Source organism: Aythya marila, assembly GCF_965140915.1.
Source record: "Aythya marila genome assembly, chromosome: 1".
Classification (NCBI taxonomy): domain Eukaryota; kingdom Metazoa; phylum Chordata; class Aves; order Anseriformes; family Anatidae; genus Aythya; species Aythya marila.
Window position 1 is genome coordinate 29,200,844 of NC_139042.1, and position 27,306 is coordinate 29,228,149.

The 27,306-nt window shown below is 43.1% G+C and overlaps 1 protein-coding gene across 2 annotated transcripts; it reads right to left on the reverse strand.

Annotated features, from left to right (window-relative positions):
* Positions 1-1,120: 1,120 nt before the first annotated feature.
* ITM2B (integral membrane protein 2B) lies at positions 1,121-27,200 on the reverse strand. 2 transcript variants are annotated; one of them, XM_082768799.1, is made up of 6 exons: positions 26,940-27,200; positions 11,037-11,168; positions 8,792-8,995; positions 6,640-6,750; positions 3,025-3,175; positions 1,121-1,834 (listed from the first exon to the last, which is right to left on the reverse strand). In XM_082768799.1, exons 1-6 carry the CDS (start codon positions 27,039-27,041, stop codon positions 1,746-1,748), a joined length of 789 nt encoding a protein of 262 aa, XP_082624925.1. In that variant the 5' UTR covers positions 27,042-27,200; the 3' UTR covers positions 1,121-1,745. The 2 variants fall into 2 exon arrangements, with proteins under 2 accessions (XP_082624925.1, XP_082624924.1); XM_082768798.1 differs by having other exon boundaries at positions 8,792-8,998; positions 26,940-27,196.
* Between the last annotated feature and the right edge of the window lie 106 nt (positions 27,201-27,306).

Sequence of the window (27,306 nt, forward strand, 5' to 3'; positions counted from 1 at the left end):
GAGGGAAGTTATCCTGGAGGCCACTTCCGAACATTAGCAAGACAAGAAGACAACTGTGAGTAGTCGGTGTAGTTTTACAAAGGAGAAACCATGCCTGACCAACCTGGCTGCCTTCTGCAATGAAATGCTTAGTAGATAAAGGGAAAGAAGTGGATTCTGTTTATATTGACTTTCTCTAGGCTTCCATCACTGTGATGTTGTACAGATTAGACAAACGGACAGTAAGATGGATTGAAAACGGGCTGAAAAACCCAGCCCAGAGGTTTGTGATCGGTGGCATGAAGTCCAACCAGAGGCCAGTCATGAGTGGTATACCCGAGGAACTACATACAGTACTGTTTCGTGTGATGATAGTGGCCTGGATGACAGGACAGAATGCACCACCAGCAAGTTTGCAGATGACAAAAACTCAGAGGAGTGGTTGATAGACCTCATCGGTGTGCTGCCACGCAGGGGAACCTTGACAGGCTACAGAAATGAGCTAAGAGGAAAGCCATTAAGTTCAGCAAGGGAAACGCAAAGTCCTGCCCCTGGGGATGAACATTCACCAGCACAGGCTGGGGGACACCCAGCTGCTGGAAAGCAGCTTTGCAGAAAAGGACCTGGGGGGTCAACAAATTGAGACAGAATTCTTAGTAAGGTCCAGAGTCAGGATGAGAGACAACAGGCACAAACTGAAATACAACAAATAGCATTTAAACATAGTGAAGTTCTTCACTGGGAGTGTGGTTGAGCCTTGGCACAGGTTGCCCAGAGAGGTTGTAGAGTCTCCAACCTTGGAGATATTAAAAACCCACCTAGACACAGCTCCAGGTTGACTGTGCTCTGGGCAGGAGGCTGGACTAGCTGATCTCCACAGGCTCCTTTCAACATCAGCGATTGAGCAATGTTTTGAAAGCATGTACAAACTTCATAGTGTAAGGTTGTCCTTTCCCTACATATTTGTTCAGGCTGGAATAGTGGTGGACTGGCTGCTTCTAGTAATGCACAAGTCAAGAGCTTAACACACTCGTGTACTGAACACTCCTGGCTCTCAGCTGGGTCAACCTGACTCACGGCACACTCAGCTGTGGAAGAAAATCCAAGACGAGCGGAAGAAAATACAAAACTTTTAGACAAACAGGTTTATAAGATTTATTTTCCATTGCACATACATGGATTATATACAAGTTAGTAACATAAGTTACTGCTTAATTTTCTAAAAGATTGTTACAGCAAACACTTGCCATTTTAAAACATCAAGTCAGAAATCAATCTAAAAAGGTAAATATGACAATATTTTAAAAACAAAACAAATTGCACTTAGTTAGGGAGTCAAATACAGATTTGTCTATATGCTGTAACAAACTATATAGCAGGTAATATTACAGTTAGAAGTAGCTCTTGCAGTCCATTTGTACATTAATAATTCTTTTCAATTTTACTTAATTAAAAACTGGTGGATAATTCAAAGACTTTATCTTCTTCCTAGTATTCAAGATTCCTCACATGAAATGCACTAGCAACTAAGACTTTATACAATTGCTATTCAAATATAAGAACACCACCACACCTCAAAATAAGGAAAAAAACTAAAACGTATTGATTTTACATGTATCATGAGATGAGAAGTATGGAAGGTGTTCAGCAATAAAGCCCTGTCCACTACTTACATAAAAGAAGATTTAAAAAAATAATCACTGCACACAATACAAAGGGTGGGGTCATACGGTAGTTGAAGTCTCCTCTAACAGTAATATTTCTCCTTACTGTTCACAGATGAGTGTTTCCATAGCAAACCTGTTCTCAAAGTGTCGAATCTTTCGGCAATTAACAGCTTCACGCTTCTGAATTCCTGTTTGTAAACAGACAGGAGAGTGATGGATATAAGAGGCGTAATAGCTTTATAACCACTATAATAAGGTGTCACTGAAGATCAGAACTCTCTCCCCCTAACCCCTCCTCTAAGCTAAAAGCAACCTACCAAAACCCCTCTAGTGGTTCGTTTTAACCCAGATCAGTTTGCAGTCTACCTCAGTGAGTCTATGAAAGTGCTGCGTGGACAGGAAAAAGGGAACAGCAAAGCAACAAGCTGCTATAGGCAGAAAAGAGCTGAATAACCTCTTTCTAAGACAGTAGCTTTTTAAACAACACCTAAGAAACAAAGAAAGATTGAGTTTAACCAACTATTAGTCCAACCAATGCTCACTGCCAACCTATGCCCATCATTTATTACCACAAGAGCAACATACTGAATTCGTGCTGCTAAGACCTTTCCATTTCTAAACATTGTTCTATTTTGTTTTCTATATCATATACATATACATATATACATATATATATATATATATATATATATATATATATATATATATTTTTTTTTTTTACCAAAGCAATCAGGTCCAAAAATATGCCTAAAACAACTGAATTTCTTTGGTGGCCACTTGTACACCACATATCATTTTTTAGAAAGTTTGAGTAAAAAGTGAGTGAAAATTTTAAGACAATATTTGACAGTTCGTCGAAACTCTTCCAAATAACATTTTTTTTCATACGTTTTCCATGAACGAGTACCAAGAACTACAAGTTTCCTGTGAAGACAACTCTTTGGCATTTCACTGATGCAAATAGGAAGATTTATAAGGTTTATAAGGGACGTTAGTGAAAAGAACCTGCCATTCTGTGCTTGGACTACAAGGCTATGGCTCTCTCATATGAAAGGGTTTTTTTTTGCTTTTGGGGGTGGACTAAGAAAACAAGACTAAAGAAAAGCATCAATGAAAGCTTGAAGCACAGAAAACATACCCATGCATACACATAATTTTTAGGAGTTCCTAGCCCAGTGGGACCTTGAGCACTTCTACACAATAAAACCCCGTATTTCCATACCTACATGGAAAATATCAGACATACTTAAGCCCACAGAGCCAGTTACTGCAATAAGCAGCTCTTGCTTTAATAGGAGTCATTCCTTTCACTACAATCAAGCCTATTTATCGAACTCGAGTGGCAATGAACTTTCCCCCGCCACAAAGGAACACTTACCTTTCATGGCTTCTTTGCGCTGTAGTTTGTAGGTTTCCTTGCCGCGGCAGAGGCGGTAGATAAAGAATCCCAGCTGGTCCACGTTCTCGATGCGATCGGTAACAATCATCTGCTCATGAATCAGGTAGGACTGAGGCAAATACGTCCCAGCCTGTTGAACACAAGTACAGCAGCTGTGTCAAAAGGCATCCCCTCACAGTCTAAGTACACAAAGGACCACTTTGCATTGTGTTCTTTAACGCGGCTGTAATGTATTTTCTTTGAATTTTTTTTCAGAATATGTATGGAATTTTATTACAAATATGCAAACATGATTGCACTGCACTATACATAATGACTACATTCAAACCTTCCACCAATACAGACACCTTCCTCTCTCCTGTTACAGAAACGTCACTCTTCAGCAGAGTTTTCTTCCAGGAGCATCCATTATCATGGATCAAACTCCACAGTTCTCCCACAAAGTTTTTACTTAATCAACCCCAGGCTGACAGACCTCAGTGGGAACTTTTCCCAGGTAAGAGCTGTAGAAGCATGTTCTGCATCAGCGTGTTCCTGCTGATGAAATCCACCAGGTGCAGCACACCCCGGCTGCAGTCCACGGGATTTGGGAGTCCTTGAACGTTTTCACAGCACGGATCGCAGCTTAGAAGCTCAATGCAAGAAGAGATTGTCTGGGCCTGCAAGCTATTATCGGGGGGTCCCACGACTGTTTACAAAGAAAAGTATTAGAAAGTCTCTGTGATGGATGAGGTGCTTTTAGGGCAATAAATTGAAAAAGGGAAAAGCCGAGACAACACACAAAGGCTTCCCGAGCCTTTTCTAGTCTCTTCAATGTTGTTTTGCCACAGCTGAAATGACAGAAGAATCAGGCTTCATTATCCACAGCTGAAGATGCACAGATGCATCAACTGAATTCCTAATATTGCTACTGGTAAATAATAATCAACTTTTCTGAAATGTTACTTCATTTAAGAAATCCTTTCAGTGTGATTCTTATTATGTCAGTAGAAAAGGTGTTGCTTGCTTTCTAGACATAAAATGGTTAGTTATTATGGAAAGAAACCCAGCTTCTCTGGCAAAAGAGCACTATCCTTTTTATCATCAATAAACAACTTGGGATTTCCATTACTAAACACGGCCATCCTTCCAGTCCAAGCGAGACATTGAGAAGATTAAATGCTATTCTTTTCAGTAAAGAAAGGGAAGTCCATATAAAATTCACTTGAAATTACAAAAAATTTCTTCAGCATGTGCTATGAAACAAGCAGATTTTCTTCTTCAAATAAACGCTGGGGAGATTTCACGCTCCCAAATTGTCTGACTTGTTATTATTTGGTGAAAAGCTTGGTAAGCAAATCACTGCAAATCATCTTAATCCCCGCTCTCTAGAATTTCGAGAGAGAGCCCCAGGGGAGTCTCAGAGCATTGCAGCAGCTCAGACCACCCTTGGGGCTGCAGGAGGAACTCAGTGGCTGGGCTGCAGGCATCATCCTCACCCAGCTTCTACAGGAGCAACTGCCTAAGGGTGGGATCCACCACAGCCACAAATGTCATCATTTTTGAGGTGCTTTCTGCATCATAGGTGGTTAGAATTGGCCAGTTGGCTCTACAGTGGTCACTGAACAAGTATACCTGGGTTTCAGCCTTGCTCCCCAAGGAAAGGAGGCCTTTCACTCAAGCAGACTGTATCAATAAACAGAAATGTCATTCTTCAAGCTAAAATTATGACTTCTGAAAAGGCAAAACAGCCCAGAGCACCTCCATCTTCCAAAAATGCCCTTGGCATGTATTCAGACCTCATTTTAATGAGGCAACTACTTTGATTTCATAGTTGTTTTTTTTTTTTTTTTCCTGTGTGCAATAATGTGAATGCAGGACAGCGAACAGAATTTTACTTACTTTGTACATCTGCAGAGTAGTTTCCCAGATTTCAGTTACAAAACGTTTAGCCTGATTTTCTGAGACATCAAGTGCCCACAGCTTTTTGTTAGTACAATGAGAATTAAACAGATGTCTGATAAAATTAGGGCACTCACTGCTGGGGACAATGATCAGAGCAGTTTGCTTTTGCACAGATTTTCAATTAAATGCATGATGCCTGGTTATCCTGTTACTAGTAAACCAAGCGTATTTGATTTAGTACCAATGGCAAACTAGGAAAGTAACAGATTTTAACAGTGGAATTTGTGTGGACTTAAACAAACAAACAAAGAAAAGAAACAGAACGGTATACACAGAGTATACCAAAAAAACAGTTTACACAAAAAATAAATAATAATATTTTTTTAAAAAAAACAAACAAACAAGGTGACTGAGTTTTACGGACACAACTTCATCCTTATGCACAGGATAACGAATGTGTGGTTAACTAACCCATCTCAAAACAGGCATCAAAAAAGCAGCAGAGACTTGCTTGTGAAGCCATTTTATTTGTATGTAATTAATTTATATACCCAAACCACTCAGAAACAGCTAAAATGGTTCATGGGGTCCAAATTCCAAAGCCATGTTTGAAAGATGTCAGCCCAAAGATGATATTGACAATTCCAGATTTATAAAAGCTCAGTAAATACAATTTAAAACACCCTCTGCTTATCTTAGAGAAAAGTTAGCTTATCAGCCCTCTTCCCCTCCCTGAGTATTCTGGCTATCGTATGAAGAAAACAAAAGGCTGAAAACCACTGTAAACACTATTTAAATCTTCATTGAAAGCACACATATGTATGTGGAAAAAAAAAAAAAAAAAAAGTTAAGATCATTCATAACAGCTTAGTAAGAGACCCCATTAGATGATCTACTTTGGCCTCTTCAATTTCACAGGCCATTACGTTTCACCCAGTTACTACTACTGAGAGAACAGCGAGTCCCTGTGGTGGCAAGAAGCCAGCCAGCACCACAGGCCAGGCAGTGCTGTTCAATTATCAGACCCCACTGGGAAGCGATTAGGAGCTCCCATAACATCGCTCTGAAATCTCCTGTTCAGCCGCTCAGTGATTGTGGTGTCTTGGCCCGTTCCAGGGTCCTCGTTTTTAAGGATGCAAAAATCTTGTTGTGAGGGTCTGGTGCTCGTTTCCTCTTCCTGAGTATGCAGAGCCAGGAATTTGGCTATATGAAAAAGCTTTTTATTTCAAGGGGCTTTCCTAATTGTATATGCCCCAAATCCTTATCAGTCTTACAAATATCTCCCTGGAAATACACAGATCCACTGAAAATACTTTGAATGTTGCCCACACTGAAGGATTTCCCAGTGCATCTAATCTAAGTGTCTCAGCTGAACAGGCTTAATTCAGGACAAGCTTTATGGAAAGCCTAGTCGTAATGGGTTTTAAATTAATTTGTAGATTCCTCTCAAGGGGTACGCATACTCCCCATTTGCTCAATGCTGTCAACCAAATCTGTAGCATCCAAGAACAAAATCAGATTTGTTTGTCTTCCTCTGAAGGTTATAACCTAGAAGGTTACAGCCTTTTTTCTCTCTTTGCAGAGATCTCCAGCAATCAGTTAGCTTTCTAACTCATTCATCCCGTGTGAATGTCAGTCCTGGCCAAAAAAATAAGGCAAAACATTTCCTTTTCCCATTTTAAGAACAAATCACTTAGTATTTAACCGTACCTTGATGTTGATGAGCAACTCCAAGAAATTCTTTGGTGGCATAACAACTGAGGTGTTCAGAGGAATCACATAGCACTTATCCAGGCTCAGGTCAAGATAGGCAGTGAGTCTCTGGCAAGGAAATATTTATTTTAATCAAAATAAGCAGAACACTAGAAAAATCACATAAAGATGTTGCTGAACTGCTATCTCCTCATGTTTTTCTTCAAGTTACTGTTTTGTTCTCTATCAAATCTGTCCAATAAAGTCCAATTTGAGGTCAATACAGAAATAAAAAGCATTTTTGCTAACAGTTTAAATCCATTACAGGGATTTGTGCAAGGCAGCAGGCAATAAGTAGCTCAAATGCACTATAGTAATGGAATTACAAAGGTGCATCTGAACTGTGAGGGGTCACGTGCAGTATTCATTTATTCCTATTGCCTGCTTTTTATAGTAGCAGAGTCTTGCTCAAACCTCCACATTATTTTTTTTATTTTGCTATAGTGTGAAAAGGTGCTGGTAAGAACGAACTATAGGAAAAAAAAAAGACCATGTTATAAAGAATGCAACAAATAAAAAACCCTTTATTTACCAGAATACTACTGAGGTGAAGTGCTCATTTTTATTCATACCTGAATTATTATCTTTATAGCACCTGAACCGTAATATTTGTCATTATTTGATAATTAAGAGAGAGAGAGAAAAAAAAAGCCCCAGGAATAACCCTGATGAATCCTATGGTTCTGTTCACTGAGCTGTGCTTTACTGCATCTGTTCTTGCTTAAGAAAACATTATCTCAAGCTGCTGAAAGCTCTAAGGCTGCGGACATATGTAAAATACTGAGCACCACGAGACCAGTAGTCAAAATAGTACCAGGACAGCAATTGTCAGTGCAACTAATCTCATTACACAGGAGGATGTGCTCTGCCCATGGCAGATGCTCCTTGCACTGACCTTTAGAGCAAAGCATTCAAGATGCATAGTTAATTTTAACCCATTAAATAAAAAAGTAAGTTTCTAATGTTACATTGTTCCCATTCACTTCTTACAGACTGCATTTTCCTAGTTTTCCCCGTTTAGAGGTTTGCTCTAACTCTTAACAGAAGCTCACTAAATATATTCAGGAATATTTTTAAATGACATAGCTTAAGCAAGCTCTGTTTTTCTCCAAGTCTGGTTATGAATATTTGATAGATGGCACTCTTTTTGCTTGAAAAACTTAAAACTCTTAAGTGCACAAAAAAAATAGGACACTTCCCTATTCTTCTTTTTCAGCCCTGCTTAAAAAAAGCAATTCAGTGAAGCCTTCAAATGTTCACAGAAATTTAGCTTCCTGAAAGCCAGCTACAGAACATTTCATTGCTATCCCTTCCCATCAAGCTGACACAGAAAAGGACTTCTAATTGTTTTACAGCTCTGTCATTACCACCAAGAGCTGTAAGCCCATCAGCTGTCTTACCAAAAATTTATTACTGAGATTCCCACTAAAGCTGTTTCTACAAAAAAGGAAGAAGCAGCTCTGAGTGCTTCAACAGCCTGATTTGGTGCCTTTAAGAAACACAGTAGCCTGTGGTGCACAAGCAAAATTTAGCTTCTGCTAGGCTTCTTATGATATCTGGAAAATGAGGTCCCTTCCACAGGCATAGGCAGCCGGTCGTTTTCTTTCCTCTCTCCTGCTGTTTTGGGGTTTTTGAGCTCTGCTATGATGGCACCTCCGTGGGTGCTTGACCATACCCAGTGACTTCAGCCGCAATCAGCCCCTGCAAGTTGAAGTCAAAGCTAAGAAAGCCCTCTCCAAACTCCCCTCATCACCACAGCAGCTGGTCAAATTCTGGTTTGGTGGAGTTAGCACGGTGAGAAGTGTATTTTCTTTACTTTCTCATACTGAGGAAAGGAAATGGCTTGAAGATTTTTCCCGTTCTAAAAACAGAAGTGTATTTGCAAGTGGTGCTTTACATACTACCTCATGACGGTTGTATAATGCTGTACTTTGTATGCTCGGTTAATAATTGCTTCCAGCCTGCTGATGATCAAAACGTTTCTGCTGCCTCCTCCACCCTCTGCTTTCCCCCACCAAAATAATTAGGGAGTACATTTATCAGGATGACTGAGGGGGAGCGTTTTTCATGTTTCAAATGCATTCTGCTTCTCTTCAGAAGTATTTCTTACCCGATGGAAGTCATGGACGATATCAGCAGGATCACTATCAGCAAACTCAGGGACTGGCACGCTGATAAACTCCACATCTTCCTCCTCCAGGATCTGGATGTTTTGCTCAATCGTGTGGTAGCGGGCGCTCTGAGCCTCTGCCCCAGGCTCGGGTAAACTTAAGCCATCTTCAATGTACTTTATTCCACAGAAATACACACCGCCCTGCTAAAAATAGTAAACAACCCGGCAACAACAACATCAGCAGCCTTGTTAGAAGTTTAATATTCTCAAAGCGCTACGGAGAAGAAAAACTTGTCAGGCTAGATGAAATATTTTTCCTTTAATTTGATTCACACACGTAGACCAAAGTAGGAGACAGTAGCTATCTGCAACAGGACTGTGGGTAAAGCCTTCATCCTACTGAACCCAGTGGGAGTCCTTCCCTTCTTGACTTCAAGGCAAACAGGATCCCAAAAGCAGGTTCTTAACATCTAGTCTGCTTTGTACCCAGGATCTGTGGCATTATTTTTAGCAAGAGTACAAAATTCTTAAGCCTATGTGCATGCATGTTATTAATTTATGATTTAACTGCAGTTAAGAACCACAATTTAAAACACTGAACCTGGGCATCCAAATGAGATTTAGAAAGCAAATCTAACTCTGAATTTGGTCCTGCTTTGAGAAGGGGGTTGGACCAGGCGACTTCCAGAGATTCCTTCAACCTAAATCACTCTGTGATTCTATGAAGCTGTTTAGTTTTACAGGGCTTGAGAAGTTCTTAAAGTCAGCTGCTAAAATAAATTATTTTTTTGTTGTGAACGGTTTTCAAAGGCAAAAAGGTAACTGAAATAAAGAGAACCAGTTCACATCCTTCTGTCACAGCACACGCAGTAGGTCTCACCTAAGTAGAGCGTAAAATAAACTTGTAAGTTAGAGGAAGTCAAGTAACAGATTTATAGGCCAGATACTTTTTGAAATATATACCTTATTGCTCAGCATATGCACATGCCAGCAATTCAGAATTTTACATTAAAAAAACACATCTTCAGTGCAATGTTAGCTCAATTCCTGAATGTGTCCTTCAACCCAGATCTCTCTCATGACCGAGTACCACAGGTTTGAGTTAAATGGCACTTGCAATTTCAGCTTGCTGGCACATGAAAGGTAAAGAGAGTGCTAAGCCCTGATGAAACAGGAGTGAGTAACACAGCCAGCCTTCAGCGGCTCTGAGCCTGCCAATCCACCGATGTACTAAGCTGTTTGTAGCACTCCTGCTCCCTTGTACATCAGGTTAACTGGGTAGCCAAAGCGACTATAAAGGGCAATTTCAACTGGAACTTCCCAGGTTTAATCATTTTGCTTTCTACAAAGCAAAAAGGAGGGGAAAATCCTAACAATGGGGACAAGAATAAAGAATTTCTACCTCGCAATTGTGCTCGCTCACCAGTGGGCTAGAGGGATTCAAATTCTGCTGATGCTCTCACCTTTCCTGCCCTTGCGAATTTTGCAACTCAGCACAGCTTCTGCAGGAGGGAGGGTGCTCACGCCACTTGGGCAACAGCCCAGCGTGACCCAGTGACAATTCCCCCAGAAGAAAACAATATTTAACTCTCCTCTCCCATGTTCCAGGTAAACGCTCCGCTTCCCTGGCACCACTGCCTTCCCCGGGCTCCTAATGCAGCGATGCCGATAGTTAAAATATGTTTTGTCAGAGGCCTTGTCTTGTCAGGGTGGATTAGACTTGACAGAGCATGCTTAACCACACTGACTGTACTTCTCCAAAGTCCCCTGCGGGGCCTGTTTTTTGTATCCCCACGGAGGCTAGGAAGGAGGAGAGTCACTGCACTGCTCTGGTGAGCGGTCCCTTCCTTTGGATGAGCATATGTCTAGGACTCGTGGGTCAAACAAGGAGGATTTCAAGGAGTTAAGCCACCTTCAGTGCTTGGCAAGTGCTGAACGTGAGAAATAGTGGGTGAAAATCTGGGACACCGCTGGGGTTCTTATATTCAAGTCCTATATTTAGGTATAATTCGTTCTTTGTGAGGTTTTCAAAACTGTTATTCCTCTTCATTTGCCAACTTGGTCCTGCCCTCCTCTGCTGACAGAACAGGCCGTGCACTTTGCCTGTAGAAAGGCCGAAGCTTTCCAAAGATAAAAAAGAGAGCAGCAAGGCTATTTGGTTTAGACAGACGCTCCTCTTTCGAACACACGGAAAGTGGTGGAAAACACACAACGCTCTGGTAACAAAATGTACTCGGCTTACCTGGAATGCGAAGTATTTGTACAGATAGGCACCGCCCAGGATCACACCAGCCAGCATGAAGGCCAGCCCGAAGCACATGCACCAGCACCAGGCCCTCCTCTGCGCAACAGGCACGACGACATCCTCCGGCTCCTGCCACACAGACCAGAGAGAGGCCTTCAACACGGTGCTCCCAAGACACCTACCACACAGATAGCTTGCGCCCAGCGAGCACGAACACTGCAGCCATCAGAAAAGGCCCCGAGCACTTTATCACAATAGTCTGGGAATGGTTTTCCTCTGGTTTTGTGGTTTTTGAAGCATTTAAAGCAGAGCTGTTTCAGCTGAGGTCTAGGGAAACTCATACCGACAGTCGCTTTTTTAACACCATTGCCATGGACTAAATCAGCAGAGATAAGGAAAAATAAAAATAAAATCTCTCAAGACACTCAGTAACACCCCGTGAGCCATTTTAGGGACTGCAGACAGAAGTATCTGTTCTCAGGCAACCTCCGTGCACCAACAGCATGGCGAGGAAAGGTCAGATTTTTTTAGCTTGGTATATGCAATTTAAGTGAACCTGCAGAACCAACAAAAGATCAAAGGCAGTAAGAAGAGCAAAATATATCCTTCCTTACGCTGGTACATCAAGAAATAGACCTCACCACCTCTCTGCTGGCAAAACAGGAAGAATGGGAATGACAAAATGATGGTTTACGAAGTCCTGCTTAAGGAGGCTTTGTGCCTAGGACGGCGTTGGCCACACATTGCTTTCTGCTGTGCGTGTTGCACTGAAGGAAGGAGGGAACAGGCAGGATGTTTCCCCTTTGGGGCACTCGTTTGCATAACCATGCAGCCCCCACAGGCATCCGAAGCAATAAGCTGCTGCTTGCAAAATCTTTCCTCTATCAGCTGCATCACAATGCTCTTTCCTCCCCCGAGAGCTTGCATAACTCTCATCAAAAACGAACCCAAACCAAAAACAAAAAACCCCAAAACAACAACCAAGAAAAACAGCACGGTATTGCCCTAATATGATTCGAGTCACCTTCTTCCAAGCCATGATAATCCTGGGAAAATATGAGAATTCAACTAAATACAAAGCAATTCATCATCCCTTTGCAGCCAAAGGAACAACAGGGTGGTAGCACGATGACCAATGACCAGGGTGAAACCACTACAAGCAACCAACCAAAAAAACCCCAACCAGGACCGAGGAAAAGCAGGAGGGGAGTGCTTGAAAAGGGACTGATGGCTGTGATAGTCTGTGAATCTGCTGGCTCACCTGGCATTGGTTTTCTTCACTAGTTGCTAATTAAGACGATTTCCCACTCAAAAAAAGAAGTTGTAGGTGTAACCCCCCCCCAGGCTGCCATGGTCCAGTTGGGAAGGAATTCCTCTCATCTGGCCACAGCCATCAAAGCAAGGCTGACACCAAAGAAAGGCGGCCCTCCCTGCACAAACAAGGTGGGGAGAAGCAGGCACTTCCCCGGAGTGCCTCATCCCAACCATCTCCGAGCGGGATCAAAACCTTCTGGAGGTGCTTCTTTCTTTTCACTGATGACAGGGAGAGATGCCCGCTCAACGAACTAGGCACCCAATTCACTGCCAGCTAAAATTAGGCGATGTGAAACCCACCTTTGCAGCACGCTGCAATTATCTTCCCTACAGAGGTGGCGACGCAGCTCCTCTGCCAGGCAACAGTTGCCAAAACCCGATTCGGAAATATTTAGAGTCCCAGCTCCGAAGATACTCCCCAGGTTACGCTTTCTGTTACCTCGCGAAGCACCGCAGTAAATCAGATGGAGAAATCTCCATCTCTGGAGGTTTTCAAGACCCAACCTGGCCGATCTTGCTTTGGCAACCACCCTGTTTCTAAAGGGCTGCTGGCCCACAGGACCTCCAGAGCCCTTCCACAACCACGTGCCCGTGATTCATTACGAGGCGAAGCCAGAGCGGCTACAAAACAGTTGCCACGGCCTGAAAAAAAAAAAAAAGAAAAGCCAAGTAACAACTTTAAGAAGTTTTCACTTTACTAATTAGTTGAGGAATTCGGTAGAAAGCATTACAGGATTAGCAGCTGCGTGGTTTTTAACCTGGCTGCTTGTGGAGACTGAGAATAGACCGTAATACCCACGGTAAGCTAATTAACTTTCAGGTCAGGTTGGGATTCACTGCGGATTCTTCTACACATCATCTCAATTATAAATCTAAACCAAGGTAAAACAAGGATTTTTATTTTTACGATGCCCCGTGTCATTAGGTAACCATTTCCCTGGGTATTTCAATGCACAGAGGACACCCGATTGAAACTTTTTTTTAATAGCTGTCATTTAAACTGTTTTAAGTGAACATGTGAAAAATGGATAGGAAACTGGCTCTGGGACACAATGCCAAAATATTCCCTTGTGAAGAATATAAAGAGCACCTTTATTCTTTCCCGCTGGTATTATTTCCTCACTTATTCTTACTATTATTGTACCTCCAAGCAGAATTATCCATTTGTGGAACAACAACTGCCTCTTCCCTTCTTCCATCACGTTGTAAGCTCAGAAAGATTTACTAAATACACATCTGGCAAATGGTGCGGAAGGGATACAGTGCATGAACACCTCCTTGGAAATGCAGATGTGTCAAATTAAGTTTGCATAGGCCACAAAAATAATGAGAAAAAGGAAAGCAACTTTTACTCTTCTACCAAGCCAGAAGGAACCTGAAGGACAAGTTTATGAGAATTCCACCCTAAATAATTTTGCTTTGATATACAAGATGACAGATGTGTACAATAGGTGTAACAGAACTCTTTAATCCTCTACCAGAAGCTAAATTTTATCATTATTATTTTTTCAGGCATCCGTACTGGTAGGGCATTAACATCCTTTGTGTTTGCAGTTGCCCACTGCAGTGATTTGCCCACTGCCTGCCAAAAGCAGCGAGCCAAAATGAGAGCAAGATTTCAAGCCCGGTTTAACCTCTTGTTTAGACAGCGTACGAAGGTATTGCATCTCCGTACAGCGGAACCACAAGCATTAGGTAAGAGTGAAAGCAGCTGCTGTTGTTGAAGAAGAACAGAGAATTGATTTCCTCTTCTGAATTTGACAACCAAGTAAACCACCAAGCAGTTTCAAACCATCCTATGCTAAAATATTCTAAATAACCAGCTGAAGCTAAATTATACTCGTATTAGTAGCTGTCCCGTGGCTAAGCTGGCTAAGCTTTTGTACCGTTGCCATGACAGCTTAGTTTGGGCTGAACTGACCCAAAAGAACAACCCATCCGACGCTGTATCAATCTGACCCTTTGCACCGTGAGAGATGAAAGCGCGGCGGATGCCCACCCACCTTCCGGGCAGCTCAAAAAAGGAAAGAAAACACATGAACTGAAAGCAGATCCCCAGCAGCAGGGACAGTGCTGAATTAGCACCTCTCCCCACAGAGCTGGGGCTGCACTTTGATCCCTGGGAGCACCGCAGGACAAGAGGAGCCTGCAGCCTCGCTGGCTGCTTTTTCTCCAGGTCAGCTTTCCGCTGCCAGAGGTATCTGACAAAAGCCAGCTCCGTGTATTTGAGGTAAAGATTGACCTCTACCAAACACGCCTCTGCACTTTTGTTCTGGTCCTCTTCTCTCCTGCCTCGTCGCTGCCTTTTGCACTTCCAGTGTCGTGTTGAATCCTCAACCTGAAGAGGATGCCGCAGAAGTAATCTTCTCTGATGCAAAAAACGCCTTCGGAGGAACTGGATGCAAGCCCAATGCTGGCTTTTTTCCCTTGACGAGCTGATTGTTCTAATTGGAAAACATTTGATTAGCCTATTTCCCATGGACAAGACATGAAACAGAAGCATCTTCTGCCACTCGTACACTACACCCTGCAAAGTTAAAATTAAATTAATCAGCTCAGGACTTCCCAATCGGAATAGCTCCGAGCCCTGCAGGAACATTTTCTTGTAGATATAAAAGAGATAATTTAATACTTCTCATTTTCTCTGAGATTTAAAGGCGTTGGCAGGATTCCCTTTGCTCTGTAACTCTTCTTCTCACACCAAAGCCTGCTGCTTTCAGTAAGGAGGCCCTCATCAAGTGACCACGGCCGCTAATAATGTGCCGCTGCGTTGTGTCTTCTTACTGGAACTATAAAACACCAGCGAGTGGACAGATGATATCACAAACTCCTTATCAAAGCGCCTCTCGATTAAAGAGAAATCTTCACAAGAACACAGTTACAAAAATTAGCATCAACCATTCTAGAGTGGATTAAAAGAAGAAAAGTTAATAACCCTTAAACTCGCTAACGTTAGTAATTATTAAGGGGATATGGACACACATTCTCTTCTTTTCCCTTCAATTTTAATACTTCTTTTCTTTAAGTAAAATACTGAATTTCAGAGGGACCAAATTCATGTCTGAGATATCACCACAAATTTCTGCTAAGGAACTCCAATACCGAGACAGAAAATGTGTATAATTAGACTTGGTAATTACTTGGATTTTTCCCTTGTGGCTTTTTGTACACAGTCGAATATAATTGCTTTAAAATGATAAAAGTTAAGCAGTCTAAAAATTTACAAGTCTTGCGTCTAGCTCACATTAAAACGGGTAAGAAGATTATCAGACATTGTTCCTTTGCGTAAATTAAGGGTACGTCAATTTTATGATTTCAAAACTTCACAGAAATCACCTCAATATGAATGTACCTAAACCAGAAACGAAGGATGTGCTTGGATATGCTGTGGGGAGTCCTGAATATTGTGTGACCACTGTCTACCTATGCAAAAGATAATGGTCAAAGCCTAAACATAGATAAGGTAGGGAGAAAGAGAAAAAAGAAAACACCAATTTGGGGGGAAAAACCTTTCAAGTCCACCCCGGGCTCTGATCTGCAGAGAAAGCAGATGCAGATTATTGCTGAGTATTACAAATCTTACTAAAAATGGCTGGAGCATGATACACAGTCTGTAATTATGCATCTGAGAATAACATCTAATCCATACGCACACAAACACACACACATATATATACACTTTAAATTTGTGTGGGTAGAAGTGGCTGGAAACTCTTCAGAGATGTTTTCTTCAGAGGTCCTGAGCGTGCCAGCTAGCCAGATGGGCAGGAGGCAGTGGGGCAGACAGAGCAAATATTGACCAAGTGCAGCTTTTAATAGTGGAATGAAATAGAGGTGACACTAATGATAACTCCCTCCAAGTGTCTGTTAATGAAGGAAGCTAAAAAATCTTGGGGATAAAATACTGACCTAATGGCTACAGAGAAGGGATTCTGCTGCTCGAGCTTGCCTGCTCTGACTTGCAGCTCTGATGCCAGTAGAAAAGCCTCCCAAAAGACAGTCGATATAAAGTGAACTTAATTTAGAAAGAACTCTGCATTCCTCCCCTGGTATTCCTGCCTGAAGACTGCTCCAAGCCTGGTATTCTATTTATTACTTGTTGCAGATGGGAAATTAAGGCAGGCTTTTGCGAGGCTCCTCACTTAGCTGGCAGATGCTGCCAAACTGGAAGGCCATCAATACTCATCTGCCTCTCAAGCAGCAACTTTATGCTTCCTAATAAAATTAGATCGAAATTTTTAGTACAATGATCTTTTAGCTTGCGATTGGAACAGGCTCCACGTACAATGGATGCTTCAGAGATCTCGGCTGATCACAAGGAGTGACGTATCCTTTCGACGCGGATGACGAAGCCCAAAAACAAGCTACAGTGCAGTTAGTATCCGAGCACTGCAACCCTTCTGCAGCAGGGCCGCCAGTTCCTCCTCTGGCAAGATGGATGAGGACTTGTCCATCTGGCCAAAGGCTCTCTGCCTAAAGAGCTGCAAGAAAACCAGACCCTAATTCCTCTGCTGCTCACTGCCACCACGTAGCTTGGATAACCACGCAGATTAATCAAGTAGAATTATCTATCAGGCAGCTAGTGCTGTTAACCTTTACCTCTAGTCCCAATATCTGTGCATTTTCTATAAAATGTGCATCAGGAAATCCAGCAGAGTCAAGGAAATACATTCCCAGAGCTTTCACAAGTCCAAAGTCAAAGTTACTTTTTCTGTTAGTCAAACGCTCTTTCACCAAGTGATGGGAGTGTTTCCTTATAAAATGAGGTGTCTCTCAAGTGAATCATCATTTCCTGGTTCAAACATCATAACTCTTATGGAACAAACACTAATAATAAGCAGCCAACTCTTAAAAAGCTAAGGAAGAATTAGGATTTCATTACTAATGGATAAGAAACACATTGCATGTACCTGGTGAAACAAAGGTGAAGGTGGAACAGCAACAAGACGTTAAACAGGTGAGTGAAGGGAAATAAAACCAGAGAGGAAGATGGTAGAGCACGGAGAGGTCGATGTCTCTGCAGGAAGTCAAGAGAAATTACAACTGCAAAGTGAATGCAAAGGCCATGAATCAGCAGTTCACCCGCAGCGACGTGATAGAGGGACAATTACAAGCGTGTGTGTTGGAAGAGTGATCCTGCAACTCTTACCTGATGTGAGTAATCCTCGTTTTCCTAAGTGTCGCCTTCGACTTCTGAGATTAGAGATTACAGGACTTGATAGCAGCCAACAATTAAAGAGAACGGGGAAAGAGATGCAGAGGAAGAAACATGTAACTAGACTTCTGCTTTGATTAAATCCGTGGGCAGCGCTGTTACGTGTGGTTATTGTTATTGTTAGCTTTGGTCTTACATTGACTAAAAAGTGGGGGAAGGAAAAAAAAAAAGGCAACGCCCAAACCACTTTTTTTTTTTTTAATTGCTTGTGTGAGGAGGCAAAGACTTTCTCCAGGTGACTCTTGTGTACAGCGTTTTGCTATAACTTCATCCCAGGCTGTCTACAGCGATTGCACATGCACTCTATTTCACTGTTGTCTTCAAACCATGTTCCCCAGATTGTTCCTTTTGTTATGTTCACTTTTAAGACACCCCAATTTCCTTCTCTCACCACCAAATCTAGTGTTTTCAAGTCTTCCTGCAACTTCTTATCCCAGGTCTGTGCCTCCTACTGCTCTGCAAGATAAACCATTCACAGTGCTGACACGCTTGGGAAGACAGGCTAGGCTGCTTCCTTCATTTTGGGGCTTTATGTCCTCTTCTGGCCTCTTCCCCAACCCCTTGCTCCTCACCTGAAACCTCACAAAAGCACTGTGGTTCTGATACCTGCATCGCTCAGCATGTTCACTGCCTTTCAGTGTCCGCATGCTGGATTCACAATTCTGAATTCCTGTGCCACCGACAGCCAGGGAGCTGCAATCACCACAATACACAACTTCTTCCAAGCTTGGCCAGTAGAGAGGTGCTAGAAGCCAGGTATTTTTGGTGATACACACGGTAATGAGCTTACATTCTCATAAACAGGAACGAAGAACATTTGCTCTGCATTCCCTACCTATTTTTCCTCGAGCATTTTAAGAGCAGAGCAGTGTTCTGGTGTAAGCTTGCAAGGCAGACCGAAACGCACACAAGTAAGCTCGCAGAGCTATCTGGAAAGAGGTGCCTGAGGGCTGTTTATTTTGTGAAACCCCAGACCTAGGAGGTTACACGGCACATTCTTCAGCATACCTTTTGCTTTCAGAGGAGAGAAACGCTACGCCCTGTAAGGATACAGCATGCCAAACGTGGCATTTCTATAAACTGTCCGATGCTGAAAAATGTTTTGTTTCTGCACACTGCCAGAAGGAACTCGTTTCCCCACCCACATTCCTTGACTTAATTGACTCGCGTTCTACCCAACTTATAAAAACGACACAAAATAAATCTATAATTTTAAGTGAAATATTTGTCTCAACTTTATCCTGAATTAGCATCGCTGCTCGAAAACAGGAACCCAGAAGGCTCCTATTCCATTTAAAATAGATCAATACTAAATTATCTTTTTGACCTTGGCTGTTCCAGTTCCCGTCTCTTCCTTATCCTGCTCTCTTCTTATCTCTGCACATTTCTCTGCTTTTTCTCCTCTGACTGAATCTCAGACGCCAGTACGGGATGTGGATTTAACCTAGATTTCTCTCAAGACTATTTTCCCAAACGGTGATGGCTCTTTCACCCAAGAGATCTCATTAGCATGCACATATGCACCACTGAGCCTCGCAATTTAATAACTCTATTCCCAGTTCAGCCACAGATGGTATGTCAGCTCAAGCAAGCCACAGCATCGTGTCTCGGTTTCTCTCCAAAGCAGACTTTAGGGTTACAGAGCGGCTTGGGCTGGAAGAGGCCACAAGGAGTTCTCCAGGCCAACCCCTTGCTCAAGAGATGCTCACATTGACCAGGTTGCTCAGGACCCTTGTCCAGTCAGGTCGTGAAAACCTGGAAGAAACTATTGTAGGAGTCTAATGGGCTTTGCTGCAATTAAACTACCCTAAACTACCTGGCTGTGTCCCAAAATCTGCTGTCTAGCAAGGTAAAGCCACCACACCTCGCCAGGCACAGAGAGAGAAGTTCTTGCAGTCACTAACCTTGGAGAAAGCAACCCGCTGCCAGCCGTGGCAGCCTCAAAGCCACACTCCACATCCTGCTCTGCAAAGGGGACTGTGCTTCAACACGTGCAGCTGCGTGGGTTTCCAGGTAGACTGTACCTTTTATGGTAAATTAATAAGAAATCTTGATGATTAAGCAGCCAGGTGACTAAATCTGTGCACAGGGCATGCAGGGAGCAAGCCACCCCAGAAATCACTGCTTCCTCCAGTTATGAGCTCCCCAATGCATTTGTATTTCAGTTATTCCACTGTCTCTTTCTACCCTTATAAAAGAGGAAAGGGTGAGTTTGCTGAATCTTAAGAGAAAAAGAGCCACAAATTACCTACAAATTTATATTCAAGGAGCTCTAGTCCTCAAACACTTGGGTTTTATTTTTATGTATATATAAATATTACATGCTTTGTATACATTATAATGCATAATTTATTAAAAATACGTATTTGTATTCACAGACATTGTTTGAAAGGGCAACCAAAGCATCAGCTTAGTTTTTCCAAGACCCCTGTAATAACTGGTGAGCAAATACTACTTTGCCTGTTTGCTCACGGTGAGATCTGTCCGGCTGCTGTCACGCAGGAGCTGAGCCTTGCTCGGGGATGCAGCACGGATGGCTCAGACAGGAGCTGGAGGCTCTGCGCCCGCTGTGGTCCAAACCCCAGGCCATGTGATGTCTGCTGCCAAACCATTTCTGATTTTATTGCGGGCTCAATTTTATTAATTCTCTCCTTCCTTTAGTTTACCACATCTGGAAAATTAGGACAGATATCTGAGTTTTTATAAATTAGCATGCTTTTCATCTGCAGATTCAAAGTAATTTCCACCGAGGATGAAAAGCAGGACATAAATAGTACGAAAATGAATGTTGTATTATTCATATAGACCAGGAGACTAAAAGCGGATAATGCTAACCTTTGTCAGTCACTGCATAAATGGGAGGGGGAGAAAAAAAAAAAAAAAGAACCTATGCAACAGCAAACAGAACACACCACTACTTATCCCAGCAGTAGCTCTTCGGTTTGAAATAAGTCATGTCTTTAGAAGCACGGAATAAAGGACATTTTAAATGAGCAAGACTTAAAAAAAAAAATGTGAGATTTGCTTTCAAAGAGATTTCCTGAGAGTCAGACAGAACTATTTTCCTGCATGTAAGTTGTTAGGAGTCTGTAGCTAGTGGCTACTGAGCATAAAATGTGTAAAATGCTGACAAACACCCACTGCTGAAGAATTAAATGAAAACATTACTGGAGCTAAGTATATTTATCATTCTTATAACGCCCCAAATACACAAATGACCATTGGCGAACATCAAGATTTAAAAAACTGCTGGTAGAATTAAAAAAGAGGAAAACATCAGGCAAAAAGAAAAAATGATTTATTTGAGTCTATAAAAAAAAAAAAAAAAACAAGCATTAGACTAAATTTGCAGCCATAAACATTTCATTAGCATACTTAACAGGAAAAATACAAGCACACATTTTGAAATTAAACTTTTATTGAGATAGATGTTCATATGCTGGAGTAAACATTTGTTCAAATAGGAGTCTAAACCATTTGGACACCTCCCTTGAAAATATTTGATGATCCCAAGAAGGCTTTCACTGGAATGTTTGCTTTTACGGTAAAGTGCAGTTTCTCATCTTGATCCAAATCTTCAAGAACAAACAAAGTTCCTAAACCTGAGCATTTCCCACTAAATCAGAGCTTTTGGTTCCAATTGCCTGTTTAAGCAGCATTTTATACTGCTCTGCAACGTTAATGTTCAAGCTGCTTTCTTGAATCTTATCATAGAGGAGATGACTACGTCACAGCAAGACATGAGTGAACGGAAGAAAAGTATTTATGGCATCAACTACAACCATTACAGTTCAGGATAGTTTTTCTAGATGTTGTGCTACACAAAGCTCCACCTGTAAGTACAGAGTTGATCACACGACGTTATACACAAAAGAAGTTCTCCAAATAAATCTGTAAGGCAGGGTGCCTTAGCCAGGTATGTATGGATGAGTTTGTTAATCTGAAGGCAGAAACTGTACAGAACCCTGTAAAATGTTCTTGTTGTCTCCATATGTATGGATGCCAGCTCTCATTCAGACAACCAAAACCATCAATGACACAAACTCACCATGGAGCTATCACAAAGGTCTGGCAGAAAACATCCCGTTTCAAAAATTAAATACTGTTCTTTTGGGAATCGGCTGCGTTTCCAAACTAAGGCTTTGTATTTGTGCTTCATGTCGGGAAGTGACGAGAGAAAAGGAAGTGAGATACGGACCACTGGCAGAGCTTCTCCATCCCAGAGGTTCATCTCCACAACTCGAGGACAGGGAGAGAACAGGCTCTCCAACACCACTTTTTGACTTCCTAACCCCAAATCCCTAACTGAGCTTTGAAAGTGGGCGAGATTTTCAGAGGCCTTTTGAGGAAAAGAACAAATTTTAAAGATCTTGTGGTTTGTTTGTTTGCTTGAGTATTGTTCTCTCAGTTGCTGGCAAGGTCTACAAAACAGCTTTAGGAGCTGACCATCTCAAGACCACAGGGATGTTATCCCAAGAAGCTGGACTACTTCACAGACCCCCCACGTAAGAGGATGCAGGGGACAGCAGCAGCCACAAGGCTTCTTTTCTTAGGAAGAGCTCCTTGTGAACAATCCCTGCCACAAGTTTTGTTTATGCAAATTCAATTTCCTTGAATTTACGCCCGCAGTTACCCATGAAGCCAGATTGGGATCAGAATCCTGGGTACCCTTGTGCCTGGGTTTGCTTCTGAGGTCTGATGCTTTCTCATTAAAACCCTACCAAAGTCAGGGAGGAGAAATAAGGGGGGGAAAAGAAGTCAGTTTGCCAGATTTTTTTTTCTTTTTGGCCTCTTTAAAATAATCGTCTCTTAATTCATACTGTTCTGAGGGACAGCTGAAGCTGTTGGTTTAATGACCTAGTTGCATCAGGGAAAATACAGGAAAACAGAAAAGCCTTACAGGAAATTTGGCTGGAGAAAGGCTGTGAAAGGAATCAGAAAGCCCCTCCAACAAAACAGAAACCAAGACCACCAAACATCCATCTGCAGACGTGTCACAAATTGGGAAAAAACGTTTTCCTAACAGCAAAACAATAAGCAAACCAGGGAGTATATACTAATACGTACCATATATGTTCTATAGGATGTGTACTTCTATATATACGCACAAAGGTGTTAGCTTTGTAGTTGCAATAATGTTTATCAGAATCATATGAAACTGCTTATGTAAAATCCAAGGGCTTTTCTACGTGGAAAAATAGTGCTCATTAGTTGCTCAACATTATTTCCCAGGTGGGCCCTCCAATTCTGCGTTAAAAGTTCCCATTTTTGTGCACTTTAGAAAAGATTAAGCTGAACAGGAAGAGAAAAAAAAAAAAAAAAAAAAAAAGATTGAGTGAGGAGAAATAATGTTCTCATAAGGAACAAATGCAGAAAAGCTGCTACTTTGGAAGTTCTTAACATTTACACCTTCACAATCAAATCCCTCTGCAGATACAGCTATCCAAAGGTCAGCTGTGATGCGTATGTGGGAATCCACAGCTTCTGAGCACGAAGCTGTATTTAGCAAAGATGCTCCAAGCTGAGCACCCAGGAAAAAAATTCAGGTTGTCACCTACCTCCAGTGCAAGGGAGCAACTGCCCACGGGCTGCTGAGGGCCCCAAGGGCTTTGGGGAGGACCTGAGCTACTGAACACGCTCTGCAAAGATGTCTGAAGACTTCAGCAGCGCTCCAAACAAACCATCCCTGGCTCTCTATTGTAAGGAAAACATGAAAATGACATACATTGTTTGGCTGTTGGGAAACCGGGTCATAGAATAACCTATTGTATTGACAAAGAGCGAAGTGGAAAATTAAACACGGCCTGGGAACCTTGGCGAAGAGCACCCTGAATGTTGGCCAGGAGTTATAGCATGGAAGTACCATTCCCAAATTAGCAGCGGAGTTGTAACCGGTGCCTACAGTGAGCATGGAGCCCCCTTCACAACACACAACTCCTGGTTTTTAGGCTCCTTTGAAGAATATTTCAATGCATGAGACTGTTGCCTTCTGCAAAAGCTTTTTTTTTTTTTTTTTTTAAGCTGTTCCCCAGACACATCCCCTACTCTGCTTGCATCTTCCTCTCCCGACTTCCCCAGTGACATTTCCTATCAGCATGTGCATCGGAAGTTATCGGGCAGATTTTGGAAAGGTCAGAGTCTTTCTGTGCCACATCATCAATACAGTTTGGCCGCAAACCCCTGTTAACAAGCCCTAGGAAGATTATCTGCTGCAGGGTAATCCTGCAGTGGCAGAGTTTCAGTCTTCATGATACTGCACTGGGAAAAGCATCAGGACGAGACTCAAAAAATTAGCCTAAAAGCTTATTCCATGAATCCTTCTTTTCCAGGCATTTCGAACTATTTGTCCTCATTCATGAGTATCAGCTGGGTTACTAAGACCTCTTGCTCAAATCTGGAAGTTCTTAATAACAAAATTCCGAATGTGCAGTTCTGCTGATCCTCTCCCACTCTTAAGTTTTTTCCATTTACTGCAGACCAGAAAGCCTCCCAGAACCTTTTTCATAACAAAACCTTTGTAAAATGTTAATTTGGGCATTTTTCATGTTCATTCTCACGATCCAGACCCATCCATCACCCTGCAGAAACTGGGTGTCTACAGACAGAGGGGAAACCAAACGTCCCACACGGCATTTTGGAGATGTGACCTTGTTTCAATCTACCAGCACTCCCTCTTCTATATAGATCCTCAGATCACCTTCAAACCTCCCTTGGAGCTACGCATCTTCCAGCAATGAAGTAAGCGATACGAATAACACATCCATCAGATGTGGTTTATTTTTCCCTTTCCTCTGAAGAACTGCATAGGCAGTAGAAGTGCCTTGAAGAGGGGAGAAAAGCAAAAATAGTTTCTAGTCTATTTATGTTAGAGAAGGCAAAGTTCAAAGAGCCTATCTTGCACTTACACTGAAGTTCTCAAGCTTTGCAGTGGCCCTCAGTTCTTCTTTTTGTCCAAGATATGAGGATGAATTTCCAAAATTGAAGACCCAAATACCTCTACAGCTACATAACAATTTGTTTCAATACTTTTAAACCGTCATGGATTGCACAGCCTTTTCTATTAAAACTACAGATACTGTACTCAGATTTGCTTTTATTCATATTCTTAACCACACAAACACACACAAAAAAAGCTTATTCAAGAGGATTCTGCATACCGGTAGGTACAGCCTGCAGTTCTGCTAAAAAAAAAAAAAAAAAAAAAAAGAGATGGAAATATGTCAAGGAGAATGTCAAAGGCTTGATGTCCCTCCAGAGCATTGATTTGCTTTTGGAATTTTCATCTGCAGAAAGCATCCGTTCCTCGCATGCTATTTTAGGGCTGCTTTAAGCCTTGAACAGGCATGTTCATCCCCTGATAACAGTGCAAGACTCCAAAGAACTCACAAGTAGCTACTGTGAAACCGGACCGCCTTTTGACCCGGTTAATAAATGTTTGCAATTGTCATTGCTAGGCAAGGAAAGCAGTAATGATACCTGCGCAAAGTTAAGGGAGATCCCCTATCTCTTCCTCAGCTGAAACAATTTACAGCTCTGCGTTAAGGAAATTGTAGTCATATAACATGCTTCCGTCAGTATCTGGACAGGGTCAGGAGCATTTGCTCCCCAGCGTACAATTAGCCAGCTGTATTTTGTTTGTTTAGCAGTTGGAACAACAAACCCAAATTGGTAGGCGATCTGGAAACAAAATCATCCAGGGCAGAGCTGAATTCCAAGGTAATACGAAAAAAAAACCCTTCATTTTCAGAAACTTGTCATCTTTGCCTTGCTTACATACCACTCAGGATCGAACTGGCTGCCAAACACAGAGTCTGGAAGGGACTCCACAGCTCAGGCTGGACTTGGGAAACCGATTACCTTCTACAGGATGGCTCTCCTGCTGCAGGCACACAGATCACCTAACAGATTTCCCATAATTGCAGGGAATTTGAGTGATTACATTGTCTCTTTAGTTGCGGCACACCGCTGCTCACTCTTCTAAGGACTTAAATGTTTTAGTCCGAGTTTTATAAATGCAGCATGAGTTTTATAAATGCAGTATGTTTAGTAGAAGTGTGGGATTTAACCATTTTTTGTACCCAGGAAGATGTCACCACATAAGATATCTTGTGATGTCCCTTTTGGCTTTGAAATGACACGGATTCCGCAGGCAAAGAAAGCAGCCCTATAAAATCATGGCAAGCCCTACACAGGGGCATATCATCATGCTAAAACACAAACACACACAGAAAAAAACCTACAGACAGTGTCTTCCCAGGCAGAATTTCATTGCAAAGATTTAGGGACTTAACAAACGCTCCTTCTTTTTGCAGATCCAACCCAGTATCTGGGAGGCCCGATGCAGGAACAGCTTCTGAAAACAAACCCAGACAGCGAGGCACGCTGTTTACATGCGGCTAGCCATTTTTTCAAGTTTTCACTCTCTTTTCAAAGAGCTGAGAGCACATCACAGCACTGCTCATTAAAAACTACCTTTGATTATGGGGAGCAGCGAGAACCACAAGCAGAGACCTTTGCCTTCCCTGCAGTTTCTGCACTTCAAAAAACTTGAGCAGCGCTCGCAGCTCCGCTCTTTGTTGCTGCTTGGCGATGCAGGGGGGGAAGGCGACGGCGTTTCCAGAGTTTGGGGGCTGGTTTTTTGGGGGAAGGCGACGGCGTTTCCAGAGTTTGGGCGCTGGTTTTTGGGGCAGGGGGAGGCAGCTCTTTGTTCCTGTGCTGAAACCAGCCCCAGGCTGACCCTCTGGAGCAGGTCGCCTGCAGGATTTGGCCCTGCCACCAAAGGGGGATAAGGTGAGCACCAGCAAAGAGGCAGCTTAGGGGGATTTTGGGGACCCTGAAGCCCACAGAAGGGCTCCCCAGCCCGTTTTGGGGACACGGCTCAAGCGGGATAGGGGGCTCGGAGACAGGGGGGCTTCACACACAGCCAGACGGGACACCACAAAAAGGAGGCGAAAAGCCTTTTAAAAGCCAGCTTGGCCGCGAGCCAAGCGATGACGGGCTTAGAAGGAAATAAACAAGAAAAGAAAAAGAAAAAAAGAACACCACCAACCACCCCAAAGTAAGGAGAAGCGGGGCTTTAAAAGCTCGCTCTCCTGTCAGCCATTTTAGAAGCGTGAGCTGAGGGGAGAGGGAGGGGGGGCGCGGAGCACACACCCGTGCAGCTCCCTCCCTCCCGGCCCGTCCGCGTTTTATGGCTGCAGGAAAAATGCTGAAAAAAGCCTCAAATCCTTCCCAAATGCTGGTGGTGGTGGTGTCCTCCGCAGGGCAGCACCTCGCCCGCAAAGTGACCGAGCAGGGCGGGGGGGGAGAGGAGAGCTGAAGGTGCCTGCGGAGCCGAGCCCCCGGCTTTGGCGGTGCCCCGCCGGGCTCACCTTGGCAGGGTCCGGCGGCAGGATCAGCACCTGGCTGTTCTCCTCCTCCTTCTTGGCCGCCTCCTTCTGCGCCAACGCCGAGTTGAACGACACCTTCACCATGGCGGCGGGGAGAGCTGGGCTGAGCTGAGCTGAGCTGGGCTGAGCTGAGGGAGGGAGGGAGGGCGAGCGCGGGGGGCGGCGGAGCTGCGAGGGAGGGCTGCCTCCTGCCTTGGCGGCCCCCCGACCCTCGCTGCCTCCTCGCCGAGACTGCTGCCCCCTTCCCCAGTCCCCTTGGCAGGCGGCACCGCAGGAGGAGGAGGAGGAGGAGAAGGCGGGACGAGGAGGGGCCGGAGCCTGCTAGGGAGGGTGGGGAGAGGGCGGCTGC